General features: G+C 39.2%; 1 protein-coding gene across 5 annotated transcripts in view; it reads left to right on the forward strand.

Moving 5' to 3' along the window:
* ern2 (endoplasmic reticulum to nucleus signaling 2) overlaps window positions 1-21240 on the forward strand; it is a 119745-nt gene that overhangs the window by 48852 nt on the left and 49653 nt on the right. For all 5 annotated transcript variants that reach the window (XM_043711700.1, XM_043711703.1, XM_043711702.1 and 2 more), the window contains exons 5-11: window positions 358-430; window positions 2148-2270; window positions 15241-15342; window positions 15529-15790; window positions 16891-16969; window positions 17235-17394; window positions 20551-20669. In XM_043711700.1, the coding sequence (XP_043567635.1) occupies window positions 358-430; window positions 2148-2270; window positions 15241-15342; window positions 15529-15790; window positions 16891-16969; window positions 17235-17394; window positions 20551-20669 (918 nt within the window). The remainder of the gene's footprint in view (window positions 1-357; window positions 431-2147; window positions 2271-15240; window positions 15343-15528; window positions 15791-16890; window positions 16970-17234; window positions 17395-20550; window positions 20670-21240) is intronic.

Genomic DNA, 21240 nt, shown 5'->3' on the forward strand with positions numbered 1-21240 from the left:
AGATAACACATATGAGCCTGTCACTTTGGTGGAGGGATTAGGCGTAAGAAGGAATGACAGGGAAAATGTGATGATGAGTAAACAACTGTGGATTCTTGCACTATGCTGCAGTTTTAAGGCCTCTGTAAACAGCTTGTTTTAGTGACTAGCTGAAAGCCAACAATGGCATCTATTTTCTAATGTAATGCAATATCTGATTTTTAAACAGTATGCATTACTATTGTATTACAATGTACCATGTATTATTGTCTGAATAAAATATTAACAAAGTTAAAAAAAAAAATCTTCATTGAAGACCATTGTCTGAAAGTCAGTGCAATCACTCTGCTTTTGGTCAAATATAATTATTTATTTCAGAAACTGCCTTTCACCATCCCTGAATTGGTCCATTCCTCTCCATGTCGAAGTTCTGATGGAATATTGTATACAGGTAAAGTTGTGTGAATTATTAACTTGCATTTTATGCATTTGCATTTCTTTTGTTATAGTAAAGCAACTTTTACAAATTTAAAAGTCTCCTTCTGCAATAAAGGCTTCTCAGGTTATACATTACAGCATTTCTAAATTGGAGGGTGGTTTCTCATGTCTTAACAATGCTCCTCTTAAACAGCAACTAAGAGATACATAGCTGGGCAATGGTGCTAAGTTGGATATAGTCCAACAGGTTTATTTGGAAGTACTAGCTTTCAGAGTGCTGCTCCTTCATCAGGTAACTAGTTGGAAATTCCATCAGGTAACAGATGGAATTTATGTGATTTTTAACATTGTCCACTCCAGTCCAACACTGGCACCTCCACATCGTGCACCTGTCTGTTAGTCTGTTTGTATACAATGTATCTCAAAAATTAGTGTATGGATTTCAGTTAAACTTGGTATGTTAAACTTTGCACATAGGGTATGGCCAAAGGAGGAACTGATTAGATTTTGCTGAAAATGCCCCAGATCTGGATCCTGGAATTTAAAAAAAATTAATATTCAGAAAAACGCAAATAGAATTTTATTTAAATTTTGTGGGATGTTTTATTTCAAATATTAGGATACAATTTGTCATTGTTGTCCAAATGTGAGCCACGTTTTCAGAGCAAATTGTTGAATGTGGATTGGTTTACAGTCTCCTCAATGAAACGGAAGCATGATAGAAATGCATGCTGTCTTATACCATTTACTTATCTTACAATGTTTTACCCTATCACTGCTTCTACTATTCACCTATTGTTCAAAGAAAATCAGAAAAGCATTATTATTACATTATTGTGCTTGCACATGCTTTTTGTATATATACTTTGTGTGTGTGCATACATGTGCTGATGCTTTTGTACATGTCAGCTATTTCCTGTACGTAACTACTCATGCCCAAGTGTGTATCTGTATTAGACACATAATAGATCCGACTTTGAGATCATTCTAATTCTAGATGTTAATAATGCAAGAAGAAAAAATACAGAATGAAAAATAGCCCACTTCACCCATTGCTTCAAACAGATTGAGCACAGTTTATTCTATTGGAGACTTCAGATAACTGTTTAATCACCAGAAATAGGTGACTACTGAAAGGCCCAAGCAGTCCCAGTCTGGCACTCATAATTAAATATCAGGATCCCCAAAAGTAACAATGTCTAACATTGCAAATTTATCTTACTCAACCCTGTCTAGTTATATTCCACAGATGACATCTGTATGGTTGCAGATGCACAGAAACAATCATGCTCCAAATTTTGCTAACCATCTTTGTGTGTACTTATCCTTAGAAGCTGTATTCTCAGATTTATCCAATGTTTTTCGAAGGCACTGGCTGGCTTTCCATGCTTGTCTGTTCCACATGTCTACTCTTTTATGGACATGTATATATTTAAAAAATTGTGTACAAGGTCTGTGAGAAGCTTTATTGTGTAGCTTTATTGATTAATTTGAAAGAGGTATTTGTAATCCTGGTAATTCGGTGGCAGCAGCATTATTATAGTGGATCTTTCTGTGATTGGATGGCTATTATCTGGTACCTATGTGAATAATTAAGACTTTTTTATGTGTCTCCTCTTGTTGCAGAAGCTGTTCTAAAAGAGGGCAGCCTAAAGAAAAATAGTTTTTAACACTTGGCTGCATAATTGCATGTTTAAAGCATGTATTGTTTGCTTTTTTTCTTGCACCAGGTAAGAAACAGGACTTATGGTTTGTTGTGGATCCCACAACTGGAGAAAAGCAGACGACGCTGACCACTGATACATCAGAGAACATTTGTCCATCTGCCCCTCTCCTATACATTGGGCGCACAGGTAAGAGCGTTCAAAGGCTGATTCCTGGTTGTTTGCTCAGCAAAAGAAGTGAGCTTTTAAAAGGTTGATACCTAAGAGTGTTCAGTTTGGTGAAAGGTCCAAATTCCAGGGAGACATTGAAAAAGAAGTTGAGTATGAAAGTAAGTAACATACAACACTTTTTTGTAGGGTGTGGAATGAATGAGGAAGACAGTATTAATTGGTTCAGAATGCAGCTAGATGCATTATTGGAAAAAGGGAGGTTTGGAAGTTTTCATAGATTTGGGGTAAAACCAATACAGGTGAGGATGACAGGACTATTCTCTGCTCAAAGTAATTTTTCTGCTCACATATGCACAGTGAATATTCATATAAACATTGTCTGGAAAATTGTAATCTGCAAATTGGCAATGCAGTTTGCTTTCCCAAATTTGCTTGGCCCCGTGAGTTGAGAGAAAAATTTTAATTATAAAAGAAATTGATATTTAGTTTTATTTGAGTATTTCTGGAAATTCCAATATTGACAGTGTTAATTTGTATGTCTAAAATATAGAATTAGACCAGCTGCTTCATTGCTGCTTGGGAGCTTGCTATGCAAAAATGGCTTCTTTTATTACCAAAGGCAGCATCTGCTAATACCAGCACGAGCATGTTATGCACTGCTTAAACTCTTGTGTGTGCATTTAAACATGTTCAGGTTCAAATGGGGCGCACTGTGAACAGATTTACTGGGAGATGTGGCCTATGAAGAGAAATGTGGAAGGGAATGTGGCACGATTAAAAGTTGTGAGGTCCGTTTCAATATTGTGTTTCTCCTCTGCGCGTGCATAGAGCCATCATTACATGATAATGTAGTGGTACTGGAATCGAGTGGTACTTGTGCTTTTCCAGATTAGTATGCATCTACAGTTGCCCCATAGTTGTGGGTGTCAGGAGACAGTCATTTCCAAATTAAAACAGTAGCTACACTTCCCAAAGTGTTTTACAATCAATTGAGTATAAATTAAGGATAAGTAGACAAAGTCTTTTCCCTGGGGTCGGGGAGTCCAGAACTAGAGGGCATTGGTTTAGGGTGAGAGGGGAAAGGTATAAAAGAGACCTAAGAGGCAACTTTTTCATGCAGAGGGTGGTACGTGTATGGAATGAGCTGCCAGAGAAAGTGGTGGAGGCTGGTACAATTGCAACATTTAAGAGGCATTTGGATGGGTATATGAATAGGAAGGGTTTGGAGGGATATGGGCCAGGTGCTGACAGTTGTGACTAGATTGGGTTGGGATATCTGGTCGGCATGGACGGGTTGGACCGAAGGGTCTGTTTCCATGCTGTATATCTCTATGATTCTAAGTACTTTTAATGACCTGAGGCAATGAAAGAAAAACTCCTGTACTTAGTGAATGGGAAAGCTGTCTTAGCATATGGCTCAGCATAGTAAAACATTTTCCTGTTACATGCTGGTCAACTAAATAGTATTAGTTATTATTGTTGTATTGAGTCCCTTTTATGATGTGCTTAGTACATGATCTTGAAGAAGGGTTATACCCGAAGTGTTGACTTCTCCACCTCCTGATGCTGCCTCACTTAAGTGTGTTCTTCCAAACTCCTGCTTGTCTAATACAGGATGTTGGTGACATCTAGTGGTAGAAATGATCCTATGACCAACTTTGTCCATGAATCTCAAAATTCTTATACGCAGATACTGCAAGTAATTAGAAAGGTGTAGCTGATGAGAACTGTGTTTTGTCTCAGAGAGCCATTGGTCTGGGGAATTTTGTTCCGCAGAAAGCAATGGAGATTGAGTCATTGATTTTTTTTTTTATTTAGGGAAGAGTTAGATTGTTGACAGATAAGGGAATCACAGATTGGGGTGTAGGTAGGAAGGGGATTATGAGACTATGGTCAGATCAGACATGATTTTATTGAATGTCAGAACAGGTTCAAGGGAACAACTGGCCTACTACTGCTCCTCAGTGCTATGTTTATAACTGAACAAATCTCTAAATTTCAGTGGTTGTTTGGTAAACAAGAATATTACTGAAAAGATACATTTCGTCAAATCTTCTCATTTCACACTCAACAACACAATTTTCAAGATTACCAATTCAAGGAGAAAACCAGAATTTATATTGCATGGGAAGAGAGTTTTGACAGATTGGAGAATGGACTGCAGTTGGTGGAAACATTGGCATGGAGAATGAATCCATTAATGCTGATAGACATTTAACAGCCATGTTTTACTTTAAACCTCATATCAAACAGGTTGACTGATTGGTCAGGGCATTGCCCTGTGAAATGAACTAATGAATGGCTGACACTTATTTTGCTAAGTTGAATCAGGTGCAGTGCATGTACATATTCTTCCTGTCTGTAAAGCATGAGGCTTTGTGTATTAATATATGTAATTTCCAGTATATGTTTGTGTGGCACACTGCGGATCCAACTGGCAATCCTAAATTGGTTGTCAGTGTAATTATTTGCACACACAGAATTATTGAAAAGCTTTACCAAAATGTATCTCTAAATTTATTTGTTTAACTATTGAAAATTCCATCCAGTTCCAGATAAAATTGAGGTTGATTACAATATTATTTATATCCTAGCTTAAAACATTATGGCCCGGAGTTTTGTAAAAGCAAAGAGCAATTCTATTGTTGCAAAAATGGCATATGAGCCCAGATATCAGAAATGTGGATCGGGTATGGCAATGCTGCTTCTTTAACAAGGTTATGCTGTCCTTGTTTTTTCTTCAGAGAGGTTGTAAAAGCAGTGATTCCGAAAAGTCCACGTTTGAAGGGTTTTAAGGCCAGTTTGATTATAACTAACAGATACTTCCTCAGGCAAAAGGCTTTCAGGTTTTAAAAAAGCACTTGTACAGTGAAAGTGGGGTGGCCAGTTCTCTGGTTTGGTTTTTTTTTTAGCAGTCTGTCTGTTCACTGAAAGCAGTCAGTCAGTTTGAGGCTGCTGATCTACATGGAAAAAAACAGCTACATGGAAGAAAGTGTTCCATGCTGAATCCATATTCCATCTCTGTCCTGTAAGACCCTGTGTTTGATTTTACTTTATGTTTATGGGGTGTTTATGGGGATTGTTGCAGGAATTTGGAACAGTATCATTAAGTTGGGATAGTCAGTTGGGTTTTTGAACAGGTTTTAATTCTATATCTGTTCTCTTTTGTTTGTGTTTCATTTGGTAATATTGCAAATATATTCTGTTTTATTTAAAACTGTATTTGGGTCAGTTGCATCACTCCTGGAATATCCACTATATACCTGCTTAAAACAATGAGCAAAGTTAGGGTCCAAGCTACTTTCTTGAAGTGTTTTGAGGGAAGACCTGGCCTAATCCATAACAGATTAGGGGCTCTTTGTGGGATTTGTTCTATAGTTCCAAATTGGGATTAGGGTTGCTGAATGGTAGAAGTTAGTGTCTTTTGTTCTGGGAATTAGATTTGGTTGGTTTAAACAGCGCTTGGAATAGCAATGTCTCTTTCAGTCACCAAGTGTTTTCTGGGAGTGGAAGAAGTGACTTTGGGGAGTTTGAAAAATGTGATTAACGCCAAGCTGCTGGAATTGGCAGACAAGCTGGAGTTAGAGCTGCATCCTTCCATGAGGAAAGGAGAGATAATTTCAGCAATAGCTCAGCATTTAAATTTGCTGGAAACACCATCAGAATCTTTAGAGATGGTTAAATTCAATTGAAAATAAAGCAGCTTGAGTTAGAGGCAAAAGACAAGGAAAAGGCAACAGACATGGAACAGTTTGAATTACAATTAAAAGCAGAGGAAAGAGAAAAAGAATGAATTGCTTTAGCAGAACTAAAAGAAAAAGAGGAAGAGAAAAGGAGAGAGAGGGAGTTGAATGTATCCCTGAATGCTATTATCTTAAAAATCATGTCTTAGTGAGAAAATAGAGACCATTGCATATTCAGGCAGATGAGAAATGGGCAGAAGTTCATCAAGTTGTATTGCCAGTGGGTTATAGAGAGGAGGTGTTGCAGGTAGCATATGAGCTACCACTAGGAGTGAGAAAAACTCAAGCTAAAATACAAAAACATTTTTACAGGCCTGGACTACACAAGAATGTAGTTGAATTTTGCCAGACATGTCATACATGTCAGGTAATTGGAAAACCACAGGCAGTAATAAAACCAGCACCTTTAATACCTATTACTGCGTTTGAGAAACCTTTTACAAGAGTCTTAATTGATTGCACAGGACCCCTCCCTAAAACAAAAAGTGGGAATCAGTATTTGTTAACAATGATAGATGTGTTCAATAGATTTCCAGAATCTGTTCCATTACGCAATATCACAGCTAAAAGGATTGTAGAGGAATTCCTCAAATTTTTCACGAGATACGGACTACCCACAAAGATACAATCAGATCTAGGGTTGAACTTTACATCAAAATTATTCAAGGAAGTTATGGATAGCTTAGGAATAAAATAATTCAAATCTACTATGTACCATCCAGAGTCGCAGAGAGCACTCGAAATGTGGCATCAGACATTAAAGACCATGTTGAGGGTTTATAGTCAACACTATCCAGATGAATGGGATAAGGGAACTCTATTTGTACTTGTTGCGATCAGAGATGCGCCAAATGAATCAACCAAATTCAGTCCATTTGAATTAGTTTTGGGCATGAAATGAGAGGACCACTAAAATTGACTAAGGAGAAATTGGTAAGTCAGAATTCAGAGATCACATATTTGCACTGTGTCAAATTTTAAGAAATGACTAGAGTGGGGGAGTTGGCAAGACAGCATTTAAAAATATCACAGTGAAACAGGAAGCAGACGAAAAATCAAAAACTTGCAATTCTGCTATCAGGGATAAGGTTACTTCCAGTGATAGGTGATCTTTTAAAAGCAAGGTCTAGTGGACTTTATCAAGGTGAAAGGAAATTTGAATGAGGTGGACAATTTGGTAAGGACTCCACACAGAGAGAGAAAGCTCACAGTGTGTGTCATGTGAATATGCTCCAATGGTATTTTGACAGGGGAGGAAAGCCAAAGTAGACTGTGTTATTGCTTACAACACAGTGGGAAGAACCAAGTTCAGAGGATTCTGAATTGGACATTCCTCAAATTAAATTGGACAATAAGGAATTTTCAAAAAATTGGGATAAATTATTGAGTTACCTTCCAGAGGAAAATTGAAATGACCTGAAACATTTGTTAGTATTACATGGGGAGATATGTGGAAATAAGCTGGGAGGTACTAACCTAATTATATATGATGTAAATATAAGAGATGCTGTTCCAGTTAAGCAACATCCTTATAGGCATAATCCCATAAAGTTGGCACAGGTTCAAAAGGAGATTGAATGCATGCTCCAAGACCATAATCGAAATTAGTTACAGTGACTGGAGGTCACCCATGGTAATGGTGCCAAACCAGATTGTACCCAACGTTTATGTATGGACTATTACAATGTCAATGCAGTTACAAAGTCTGATGCATATCTGATTCAGCATTTGGAAGACTGTGTTGAAAAGGTGGGACAAGCAACTTATATTTCGAAGTTAGACTTGCTTAGAGGATACTGGCAGGAACCTTTGTCCGAAAGAGCGAAGACAATTTTGACTTCCATAACACCGAATGGACTGTATGAATTTAAAGTCATGCCATTTGGAATGAAAAATGCACCAGCCACATTTCAGAGACTAACCAATAAGCTCATTGCTGGATTACCCAATTGTATCGTACATATTGATAACCTGGTAATTTTATGTCACACATAGAAGGAACATTTGCAACATTTATCAGACTTGTTCAATCAACTTCGTAAGGCAGGCTTAGTGATAAACCTTGCTAAAGTTGAATTTGCTAAAGCCCCAAGTCACCTTCCTGGGCCATGTTATTGGACATGGACAAATGGCCCCAAAGAATGCAAAAACAAAGCTAATTGTGGAGTTTCCCATGCCATCAATGAAAAAAGCAGTAGAACGTAGAACAGTGCACAACTACGACTCCTGGGATTGAGTGGATTTTTTGAAAATTCCTACTGAATTTTAGCAGTGTGGCTGCTCCACTCACCGAATTGCCAATGAAAGGCAAGACGTTTCAGTGGACCGCGGAATGTCAGAGGCCTTGGACAGCCTGAAAGCTGTATTAACCACTGCCCCAGTATTAGCCACACCTAATTATACAAAGCCATTCAAGGTGGCTATCATTGCAAGTGATGTGGGTGTTGGTGCTGTGCACTTGCAAGAAAACGTGAGAAAATAGAAAGACCTATTGGGTATTTCCCAGGAAATTGAACATTCATCAGCAGAAATATTCAACAATTGAGAAGGAGACTTTGAGCTTGGTGTTGGCATTAGAACATTTCAATGTTTATGTTACTAGTCATGTATCTGAGACAATCACATACACTGATCATAACCCATTGAAGTTTGTGAAGAAATTTAAGGACAAAAATGCCAGACTTTTTGGTTGGAGCTTGTTGTTACAGCCATTCAATTTGAAAATTGTGCATGTGGCAGGACAAGAAAACGTGATTGCCGACGCATTGTTGAGACTTGAATGAGAAAGAGACGTTTGGTGACAGGAGTAAAACAAACTGAAACAAAATGTAGTAGTTATATGTTTGATGATTATTGTCAATGTAATGTCTATGTGTGTTGTGGAGTCCTAGCAGTTTAAGGGGTTTTAAAATGAAGCCATCTTTGGATATTGATGGTTCATTTCTTTTTAAGGGGGGAGGTATGATGATGCTGCTCCTTTAATAAGGTTATACTGTCCTTGGTTTTTTTCAGAGAGGTCATAAAAGCAGCGATTCCAAAAAGTCTAGGTTCGATGGGTTTTAGGGCCACTTTGATTATAGCGAACAGATACTGCCTCAAGAAAAGGCTTTCAAGTTTTTTTTGAAAACACTTGTACAATAAAAGGAGAGTTTTCCCAGCTCAGCTTTTCTTTGGTTTGTTTTTTTTTAAGCAATCTGTCTGTTCACTGAAAACAGTCAGGGATGTCTGAAAACAGTCCCTGATGAAGGACTTTTGCCCGAAACATCAATTTTCCTGCTCCTCGGATGCTGTCTGAACTGCTGTGCTTTTCCAGCACCACTCTAATCAAGAATCTGCAGTCATTGTTTTTACCTAAACCTCTAGAAGGTCACCCCTCAGCCTCCGACGCTCCAGGGAAAACAGCCCCAGCAATTCAGCCTCTCCCTATACCTCAAATCCTCCAATCTTGGCAACATCCTTGTAAATCTTTTCTGAACCCTTTCAATTTCACAACATCTTTCTGATAGGAAGAAATCCAGAATTGCATGCAATATTCCAAAAGTGGCCTAATCATCTGGTCAGTTTGAGGCTGCTGGTCCAAGAAACAGTTGCATGGAGGGAGCTGTTCTATGCAGAATCCCCTTTGCCATCTCTCTCCTGTAAGACCCTGTGTTTGATTTTACTTTTTTTTGCCAAGGGGTATGTATGGGGATTGTCGCAGGAATTTGGAACAACATCATTAAGTTGGGATAGGCTGTTGGGTTTTTGGATAGGTTAAGTTATTCTATATTCTGAACTCTTTTTGTTTGTGTTTCACTTAGTAATATTGCAAATAAATTCTGTTTTGCAGATGGCCCAACCGCTATCAAAAACCCAACTAGCGGTTGGGCCAGCTGCATCCGTCCTGGAATATCCACTCTACACCTGCTTAAAACAATGCGCAAAGTTAGGGTCTGGGCTACTTCCTTGAAATGTTTTGAGGCGTTTGGCCTGGACCATAACAAGGGAGAGAGAAAGGTCAAAGTCTTTTTCCCAGGGTAGGAGGTCCAAAACTAGATGGCATAGGTTTAAGGTGAGAGGGGAAAGATCTAACAGGCAACATTTTCACACAGAAGGTGACAAATGTATGGAATGAGTTGTCAATGGAGGCTGGTAGGACTACAACAATTGAAAGGCATCTGGCTAGGTACATGACATGAGGTCAACGCTAGCAAATGAGACTTAATTAATTTAGGATATTTAGTTGGCATGGATTAGTTGGACCACAGAGTTTGTTTCCAGGCTGTACAACTCTATGACTCTAAGCATGGCATCTACCATTTTTGTGGAGGTGTGGATGAGGGCATCTCTTTGTTTTGTGCTTGTGCATTTCGAAGAGGAACCTGCCGATATAAATCAGTACTTGCCTCTATGATGTGTGACCTTGCTGATCTGGGTGTCAGAGATATGACAGTGCAAGATAAGCTGGAAAGGAGTGTGTTTGAACTTGATGGATTTGTTTGGGTCGCCAGGATATTCTTTTGGAGAGGTAAGGTACCCCTTTGCATATGGTCCCAGAATGTCTTTGGTGAGGTCAGGTGCCCAAACTGTTAATGTAGGCATGAATGTAGATTATTGAAACTTTGCAGCTCTTTGGACTGCCAACAAGACCTATCAAAAGTATCAAGGGGACATGCCAATAATACCAAGAGGACCTAACAAACGTGTCAAGAGGACTTGGCAAAAAGTGCCAAAGAAGACCTGGCAAAATGTCACAGGAAGACATGTCAATGAAGGAATTATGGACAGTACCTGTCTCAAAATTAGCTGTCAGGAAGAACTATTAAAATGAATTCTCAAAGGTATCAAAACATTTACGACTCTTGCCCTTAAATTCTCCTAGAAAAATGTCTGGAATTTCAAAACAATTGCTTGCTGTTTAAATGCTTTCTTGACAGAAGACTGAAGGTTTCCATTACTTGTTTAGAGCTACATGACTGATTTCACAATCTTCCATTATGATGCTATTATCATTACTACTAAGTCATTAATAGTCAACCTCCCCCTGGACAGTGAGGAGACAGTGCAATACTATATTTGGCATGTTTACTCAATATGTCTGAAGTTTGAGGATAAAATGGGGTGCTGAAGACTTAGATAGCTTGGTTGGCTACAAATGTGGGCAAGTTCAGAGCCTATGGGTTCACAATAAAGAAGGGAATGTGTACTTTTGGGGTTCACCAAGAGGAAGTAGCTGAGCCTAACACCAAGTGTCTGAGGAGTGACTGCTGTTTTCTTCCATCCTGCTGTAAATGATAAGTGTGCAATGGAGATGAGAATGGCTCCCACCATGGCCAAAGTGGGCAGGGTAGATGTTTCATTCTTTGAGGCAGGATTCAATTTTGAGTAAGATGAGACCCTTCGAAGGGAAATAGCATTACAAATACACACACAGTAAAACTGAAACACATTTAGAAGCACTACATGCTATGTGAATCTTGGGCATTAACTTACTATGTGCCGTTCAAATCCTTGCTTAAGCACTTTTCAACACTTGGGCAGCATCACAAATCAACGCCAGTAATGACTTTGATACACATGCATTGTGTTGTGACCTGGAAAGTGCCCAAGTAGCAGTCACCTTCCTAATTCCCATAATCTACACATGGTCCAAGAGCTGCTAAATTCACATCTTGGACCATAAAACCTTGCCTGGCATTAGGGATGATTAAGCTATGTACAGTACCTTCAATGCTTTATTTGGGCCTGGATGGATATTTGCTCACAAAGCTGATGATTAAAAGTGAACACGTTAACAAATGTGATAAAGTAGTTACAATGATGCAACACTGGTGATACTTGTGTGCCCTTAGATCTTCTTTCTTTCCCTCTCTGTCTCTTTGCAGTCTTAGGGTTTGCAGTTGAGGTGAATGAGCTTGCCCTAAAGTGGAATCTGTTGACCTAATGTTTGGTTTGGGCAACCCAGGGGGCATTTATCTCTAAAGGGCCAGACATGCTAAATGTGTTCTGGCCAGAGACAGATCCACCCTGCTTGGCTTGATCTATGAGTGGCATGCAGGGTGGAAATGAAATTACTCCATCTCTGAATGATCCTGAGATGAGGCTTCTGGGGTCTTTTATGTGGTTCATCCTCTGGTAGCTGCCTATTGGCACCACTTTTTGTCCTTGTGAGGTCCAGGTTCCTCATCCCTGACACCTTTCTGTGGTGTTGAGTACACATGACTTGAGGATGAAATATAGATCTGTGCATATATCCATTAGACTTAGAGATTGCTGGACCTGAATTGTCTTGGCAGCTGCCGGTATGTCCATGGAGATGCCAGACACTCAGAACCTGAGGGAGCAGGATTCCAACAGTGCTGGTCCAGTCCAGCAATCTTTGTGTCATGTTACCTCTGTCCCTGACAAACCTGCATGCTGCTCTTCTGTCTACACACACAACTCAATGCAGTCGCAATTTGCTGACACCTTGGGGTCCTTTCCTGCCCAGACCCAAGCAGGTGCCTGATTTTCAGCAGTCTTCCAAGTTCCAATGAACTGGGCATTACTTCCTTGACTAGCTGCAGAGATATGGCAGTGAAGTATTCACCAGCAGGTGCTCATCACTCTAATATAGCTAAATTACCCATCAGAATGTTAGTATCTAAGCTGGTGCACACAGACAGGCAGTTTTGCTGATGCGTCCTCTGAAGTATGTTTGTACTCTTCCTCAGAGATGGAGGAGGAGATGTTTTACGTTACAGCCTTCTTGGCTGTGGAGTCCATGCTATTCCTGCTAATGGCTGTTGAAGATGAAAGAGAGAGAACAAGAGAGAGAAAGAAGTTCTGATATGATAAGAATATGTTGGAGAGTAGCACTGCAATGGACAATGAAACTTTCTTGGTTGTTAGGATATGATGTTTCCACATCTCCATAAGATTGGTCCCAATCCTAAACAGTGAAGACCAAGATTCTTTTCTCACTATGGGTGAGGAGCAGAATATCAGGTAACTCACCAGCCATCCCAGTTCTTTAGGTCCTGTAATGGGCCATTTTCTCCTGAAATGAAAGAAAAGGAGGAAATGAGTGAAATGAAAGTGATTGCCCTGCTGTTAATACTGGTTAAGTCAGGGAAGGTAACGAGGTGTTCCAAATGAGTGGACAGTATAGAGGCTATGTAGAGGCAAAGATAGAATCTGAGGGAGCCGGGAGAAGATGGTAGCACTTGCCTTTCCAGGAATCATTCTGGTGAACCTTTGTTACACTCTCTCTATAGCATTTGTGTCTCTTTTAAAATGAGGTGACAAAAACTGTGCACTGTATCCCATGTGTCATCCCATCAATGCACTGTACAGCTGCAGTCAGACTTCCTTGTTCCCATCCTTATCCTGTATGAAAATTCTAACTTATGCGCCATAGTTCCCTCATTGGGTGTGCAGAGCTGGAGAATATTATGACTCTGCAATGCTGTTGCAGGAGTAAAAACATCAGTTCTATGTCTTTTAGATAATTAAATTAACAATGGAATTAGGTGTCTCCAGGCTCCAATAAGTGGTTGGTATTGTGGATGATAAAATGTCTTTCACAAGTACAATCATTGGTCTTTCGAACTGATAGCAACATTTGGAATCAGCGCATATGAAGTTCAGCATGAAAATTCTAAAAATTGCTGTCAGTGAACCTATGTTTCTATGTGGATAGCTGACATTCCTGCAGATTATAATCTTATAGATTGCATTGAACTGACAAAAGCTCCCTTCCTTGTGCTGAAATATTATTATTAAAAGCCCATCAATATGTACATCTTATTAATGAAAGGTAACTAGATTTATTTTGCAGGTATACTTAGTCACAAGTTCTTCTGAAGAACTTGTCTGGCCGAGAAAACTAGTTTTATGTATATGCAATGTCAATTTTTCTTACTGAGATATAAATCCAAAGTATTTTAATGTGACAATTAAAAAGCATTGTTATTTCAGCTTTCAGTATATGCCCTGGTTATTAGTTTTGCTCTCTGAAATTTAAGTCACAAGTGATAAGATAATTGCTGCATTTTACTTTTGGGTTTGCAATCTGTGTGCAACAAGTACAAAACCAGGGCGCCCTCACCTCCCCCCATCCACCTCCATCCAAGATCCAACAGAAATTTGCCTGTACATCCACATATGTCATTTGCTGTATCCGTTGCACCCAATGTGGTCTCATGTACATCAGGGAGACAGGACACCAACTTGTAGATAGTTTCAAAGAACATCTCTGGGACACCCACACCAATCAACCACACTACCCTGTGGCTGAATACTTTAACTCCCCTTCCCATTCCATGAAGGACATGCAGGTCTTGGGTCTCCTCCATTGCCAAATCCTAACCACATGAAGCCTGGAGGAAGAACAACTCATCTTCCACCTTAGGACTCTGCAACCACTCAGAATCGATATGGATTTCACCAGTTTCCTCATTTCGCTTCCTCCCACCTTATCCCAGTTCCAGACCTCCAACTTAGCACTGCCTACTTGACCTGTCCATCTTCCTTTCCACCTATCCACTCAAGCCTCCTCTCCAATCTATCACTTTCCCCCCCACCTTCATCTATTTATCACATTCCCAGTTGCCTTCTCCCCAGCCCCACCCTCTCCCATTTATCTGTCAGCCCCCTTGGCCCACAAGCCTCATTCCTGATGAAGAGCTTATGCCCAAACTGTCAATTTTCCTGCTCCTCAGATACTGCCTGACCTGCTGTGCTTTTCCAGCCCCACACTCTCGACTGCAATCTGTATTGTATTTCAGTATGACCAGCTGCTTAACTTGCTTGAAGACATCCCTGTTGACGGATGCCGAGATGACTTCTTGAATTGCACCACATTAAGATTAATATGAGGAAAAGTGAAATCATAGAGATAACTGAATCTTTATGGGCAGCTCTCTTCCAGGCTAATAGTGAGTGTGTTATTAATTGCAAAATCCAGGTTAATATGTGAAGATTGGTTTATTTGTTTACTTTTGTATTTACATTAATGCTGTTCTTATCTGACTGTTAGTGGTGGATACGTTATGTAATGGATGCATGCATAAGGAGAGTTTGACTAAAAAACTCAGGTAAACCTGTAATTTGAAATGAAGTGCAGAGAGCATTGTCCATTATTTGAGGTTTCGTATTGTTCTGCAGGTAAAATGCCACTATTCTGCTAGCAGTGTTTAATTCCTTTTAACATTCCTTGACTTACGTTGAAAAGGAATAATTCTTAAGCTATATTGTGACAATTTTTTCATTTCATACCTTGATAGAGTATATGATTACCATGTACGACACCAAGACTCGAGAACTTTACTGGAATGCTACCTATTATGACTACTCTGCTACTTTATGCAATGAGAATACAGACTACAGTAAGTTTTAAGTTTGATTTAATTAACAAAGTTTACAGACAGGTTCAAGAGTTTGTTGCCTCCTATAGTCATTTGAGCATTAGAACTGGATCTACTTCCTGAGTGAAATTTCAGCTTTTCTCATTTTATGAAATGACTGTTAGAAGGGTATAATTGATGCCGCCTCCATGTTTCTGATTTGTACAGAAATGGCTCATTTTGCATCAAATGGAGATGGTTTGGTGGTGACAGTAGATAGGGAATCGGGTGACGTTCTTTGGATGCAGAACTATGGCTCTCCAGTGGTGGGAATGTTCATTTGGCAACAGGACAGCCTGCGTCGGATACTTCATCTCAATGTTGCCATGGAAACTCTGCGATATCTCACTTTCAACTCTCAAGACATCCGAATGATAAAGTGGAAGTACCAGTTCCCTAAAGAACCCTCCACCACAAAAACTCAACTGGTGTAAGTTGTGATTTGGAGATGCCGGTGTTGGACTGGGGTGTACAAAGTTAAAACTCACACATCACCAGGTTATAGTCCAACAGGTTTAATTGGAAGCATTAGCTTTCGGAGCGCCGCTCCTTCATCAGGTGGTTGTGGCTACCACCTGATGAAGAGTGGGCTCCAAAAGCTAGTGCTGCCAATTAAACCTGTTGGACTATAACCCGGTGTGGTGTAACTTGATTCTTTCTGAATCTGAATGTAATCCCCATATGTGTAATAGATCATGACTAGTTTTCGTTACCATCGTCTAAAAGAAATTATGGGATGCAAGACAAAGGCTGCCAGAAAAAAATGCCTTTTTAATGGGTATTTATTATATGGCTTTTCTCTTCAATTTTTACTTCCTTATGCTTCTGTTGGTAGTGCAATCCAAATCACTTGGCTGCAAAGCTTTAGTGTCTTACTGTATTGAGATGCACATGAGTGCTTTGGAAGGTTGTTCATTTAATCTACAGTTCTGAAGAAGAGTCGTACCAGACTTGAAATGTTAATTGTTTCTCTTTCCATAGACCTGCATTTCTCAAGCATTCTCTGTGTTTGTCCCTTTAAACATCCTTCTCCCCAACACCAAAACTAAAGTTGTGAACATTAGCTGCAGCTCACGACTGATAACACGCTTCAAAGCAATCAGTTGGTGATACAGTTGAACTGCTAAGAGTTCCAAGAGCAGTTGAGGCTAGGAAATAAGTGTTGGCCTACCCAGGAAATCCCACATCCCATGAATCCACTTTCCAACATGTTTAGCTGTATTTAAGACCACCATTATGAGGCAAGGCTTAGTGTCTTCCGGACAGAGTTTTTCAATGAATAATGCAACAATATAAAAAATCCTAAAACACTTTACAGGAGCATTATCAGGTAAACAGTGACCTTGATGAAAAGCATAGTTTAAAGCAGAGAAATTTTAGGGCCTGTATTAGAATCTGTATCTCACACAATATACAATTATATTTAACTGAAGTAATTTTTATTTTAAGCCTTTGAAAATGGTCATGTGGAATATGATTTTCCATTAATTAAATATACTGTTAACTTTATTTCTTTTTCTGTTGTTACAGTCCCACACTTTATGTTGGGAAACATGCGTCTGCTTTCTATGCCTCATCATCACTTGTCCATGAAGGTGTCGCTGTAGTGGTAAGTACATAATTCCACAAGGGCCAGTGCACCATCATTGTGAAGTTACTGATCTAAATGAGCAATACTGGAAAGAAACAGTGAGTCTCTGAAAAATGTATAAATCTCACACGAAATCTTTATTTTCAGAAGAATTGGTGAACACCATTTGGTGAATAAATGGTCTATCCTTAGTTTTTATTAATTTACTCAACTCCAGAGAATGCTGCATTGGAACTTATTTTAATCTAAAAAAACTTTGTGAACTTCCTCCCTTTTTCCCCAGCCACGAGGAATTACTATTGCCCGTGTTCATGGCCCTACCACTGATGATGTCACTGTGCCGGAGCGAAGTGCATGTGAAAGAACTCCAAGCACACATGTCAGATATCCACAGGGAAGTATCCTATCATCTGGAAATGACAAGAATCAATGGTTGTTCATAGGTATGTAACTAATTTCCCAGTTATTATAATGACAAGGAAACTTAAGATCTTTGAGTGTAGAACACTCTTAATAAAAAGAATAAGTTCACTGCCTGCACCATGTCCCCCATCCCCAGTGATAATATGTGGATTCTTTTGCACTGCTAGTTTCTACACCCAGTGAGTTCTCACTTGATGGTGAGCAATCAAGGAGGGGCAGTACTAACTTTGAAGGTAGACAGATTAATGAAGTAGTAGCTGAGGAGTTTAAACTCCTGCTGTAGAATCCAACATGCAACCCCTCTGATCAAGAAACGAAAGTATGATACACTGACCAATGGCAATACACTTTCCTGAATGAATGAATGATTTATTTATTATCACGTGTATCTTGAAGATAAGTGAAAAGTGTTTTGTTGCCACAATCCATTGCTATTTTGAATTACAGCAAGGATAAAACAAAATTACTTAAATAAGAGTTCATCTTCACTAGAACACTGCAGCAAGTTGAGTACAGAAATGTGTGCTGGAGAGCAAAGTGGTGCATTAAAATTGCAAATGACTTAAATGTTGGGGTCATGCTTGCAAACTAAATGGAAGTGTTCTGCAAAGCAGTCACCCAGACTGCCTTTGGCATCCACAATGTAGAGGAGACTGCAGTGAGAGCAATGAATATAGTATACTAAACTGAAAGTACAACTACATCGCTGCTTCATTTGGAAGGAATGTTTGAGGCCCCGGATGGTGAGGGGGAATGCAGTAGGTAAAAGAACAGCTTTATTACTCTTTCTGCAATTGAGTAGGAAAATGCCGTGGGGAAGGGGACAAGGTTATTACTGAAGTGGACCAGAATGTCACAAAGGGAATAGTCCTTCCAGAATGCTGATGAGAAAAGAGATCAAGTTGGAGGTGGTGGAAATGGTGAAGGATCATCCTTTGAACTTGAGGGCTGATGGGGTGGAAAGTGAGGTGAAGGAGAATCCCACCTTACTACTGAGAAGGAAACAAGTGTGGGTTTGAGAAATTGTTAAACACCTCTTAAATAATCAGTATTCAAAGGCTGTTTTATTTTTCCAGAAGAGATTAAAGTTAGAGATGAGAAACAATAAGGTAGTCCTTGTTCTTGACTTTAAAATGAGGCAAGAAGTCTGGCAAGATTGTAGTTGGCTTTAAATGAGGTAAAACATTAATCACACAATTCCCCAAATCAAAGACAGGTTGAAAAGAAAATGGTAAACCAAGGAAGTTTTCAAACTATTGAAATATGTTTCAGAGCAAAGGGTCAGGTTTGGAAATTATGATTGGTTGGCTTGAATCTGTATTTGACATAGCCCCAGGTATCAACTTACAGGAGGATAAGGTGCAGGAGTTATACCCTTTTATTTTGGGATTCTTTATGTATTTCTTCTCTTAGACGCAGGCAGGGAGAGAGAGAGAGAGAGCTGCCAAGAGTCAACTTGAGAATACAGTGGTTTATCAAATAGCAGCCTAGAAACATAGCATAGAGGCTATTAGGAAGCAGGAGTGTTACTGCATTGGAGTAATTAGCAGAAATTGAGATTGGAGGCTATGCTCACAACCAAAGATCTAAATGAATGAGAAATTAAAATTGTCAGACCTGCCTAGTAAAACTACTGGTAGAGATCTGGGAATTCTCCAGAGAGCTGGAGCTCAGGAATTACAAGTACCAAATTAGAAACTAAGGAGAAATGTGAATTTCTGAAAGCTGTGGCACACCATGGTTTGATCGCAGGAGAAATGGAAAAGCTCTCAAAATCGTTGAATGTTTGGGGTCATCTTGGGTGGAATTAAAAACAGAACGGAAAGTGGTCCTTTTAGTTAAGAACTGTGGAGGTTTGAATTTCTTTTTAAAAGTTAATGGTTTCTTTGTGATCATAACATCATGAATGGAAAGTGTTCCCAGGTTCTCAGAGAATACAGTTTTACAGTCTTTATAGGATCTCCTCCAGTTGAGAAAGTCAGTTTTGGGGAGAAAACCTTCCCCAAGTGTAGGAAGCAAGGAATGTATTTGGCAAACTCTGCTGTGGTTTGAGATGCTCAGATCAGATTTCATCTTGAACATGTATTCAGATCTAGATACAGTGCTCCAGGAAAAATATATTGGCCTTAAAGGAGGACAGCTCAAATTCACCAGAATACCAGATGAAAAGGGATAAACCACGAGGATAGGTACATAGACTTAGTTACAAACCCATGATGTCCAGAATATTAAGGGTGATCAAATCAAGATATTTTTGAAGTGATTAGACATTTCAATTGAGTAAATAGAAAACAACTATTTCTCTGGTAGGGTGAGGGTGTGAATAAGAAATGGTCCAGTCTTAGAAAATTGAGGTTCAATGTTCAGGAGTGATAGCAGGTATCATTTCTTCACACACAACATAATGGAAACTTAGAACGCTCACAGGTAAACTCAAATCACTTGATAAGAATGCACCTTTGCATTATCATTTATTATCACTAAGACTGAAATTTACAATATTGATCTAGAAAGCTTTCTACAATACCTTTGGTGATAAAACTTTAATTAGATAATTTAAAAAATGATATTTCCTATCTTCATTCAGGAAGCATTTGCTGCAGTTATTCATACAGGTCCTGTTATCTAAAGCCTCCATTAAAATATTAGTCAATGTAATTATGCACAAGTATATTACATGCCATAGGTCTTGGAATTGAATGAAAGCATAGAGACAAGGTTTTTAGGAAAACATAATTGCTTTCAGTTTTGGGACCTGCTTTCAGTAGGTCCATTTGGGATGCTGTAAAGTCTCTATTTTTCACAAGGTTGGGTTATTGATTCACCTCATCTGAGAAAACAAAAAGTCTTCTACATTGAAAATTTTCTTTACATTTATATAATGGTTATGATGTAGGGCTGGAAGCGTATGGTAGTTGCAAAGTTGGTGAGTTGGGTACAGATCTAAAGGACTGAATGGAATTTGACTTCTGTAAACTAAGTATATATACAGAAACTTATGTGAATTGGACATATGGCAGCAATGAGTGCATAAATTGAAATTTCTGAGATGTGCAATGATCAGTTAAAACTTCACAGATAGTGTGCGCTTGTATATTAAGCTTTAATTTAGAATCATGGTGGAAACTTTTTCTTTCTAAGCATCAAATAGCCAAGTTGATTTTTATTATTTGAAGGTCACCATGAGCTGCCACCAGTAGCACATACCACCATCCTGAGGGCATTTCCAGATCCATTGAAGAAGAATGAAGAGACTGTCATCACTACAAAGACTAACACCAGGACTCTCGATGAAGTATGTTGCAAGCAGTTCACTTTAATTTTTCACTGCTGATTTATACCTTTCATTCTGTGTTTTTTAAAATATAAAAAGAATGAGGGGCACCAATTTTGCAAGAAAAGCATCTGCAAAAACCATAATTTTCACCCTGGCCCTGCACTGATATGAGTCATAGGAGCAGAATATGCTATTCAGCCCATCAAGTCTACTTCGCCATTCATGATGGCTTATTATATAATTCCACGTCCCTGCTTTTTTCTTTGATTCCATTACGGGTGGTTCAGTGGTTAGCACTGTTGCCTCACAGTGCTGGGGACGTGGGTTTAATTCCAGCTTCAGACGACTATCAATGTAGAGTTTGCACATTTTCCCCGTATCTGTGTGGGTTTTCTCCAGGTACTCCAGGTTTCCTCCCACAGTCCAAATATTTGCAATTTAGGTGGATTGGGAATGCTAAATTGTCCATTCTGTCCAGGATGTGCAGTTTAGGTGGAATAGCAGTAGAGAAAGCAGGTTTACAGGGATAAGGTGAGTCTGGGTAGGATGCTGTTCGGAGAATCGGTTTGGACTCAATGGGCCATATGAC

Source organism: Chiloscyllium plagiosum, chromosome 21 (assembly GCF_004010195.1).
Source record: "Chiloscyllium plagiosum isolate BGI_BamShark_2017 chromosome 21, ASM401019v2, whole genome shotgun sequence".
Taxonomy (NCBI): domain Eukaryota; kingdom Metazoa; phylum Chordata; class Chondrichthyes; order Orectolobiformes; family Hemiscylliidae; genus Chiloscyllium; species Chiloscyllium plagiosum.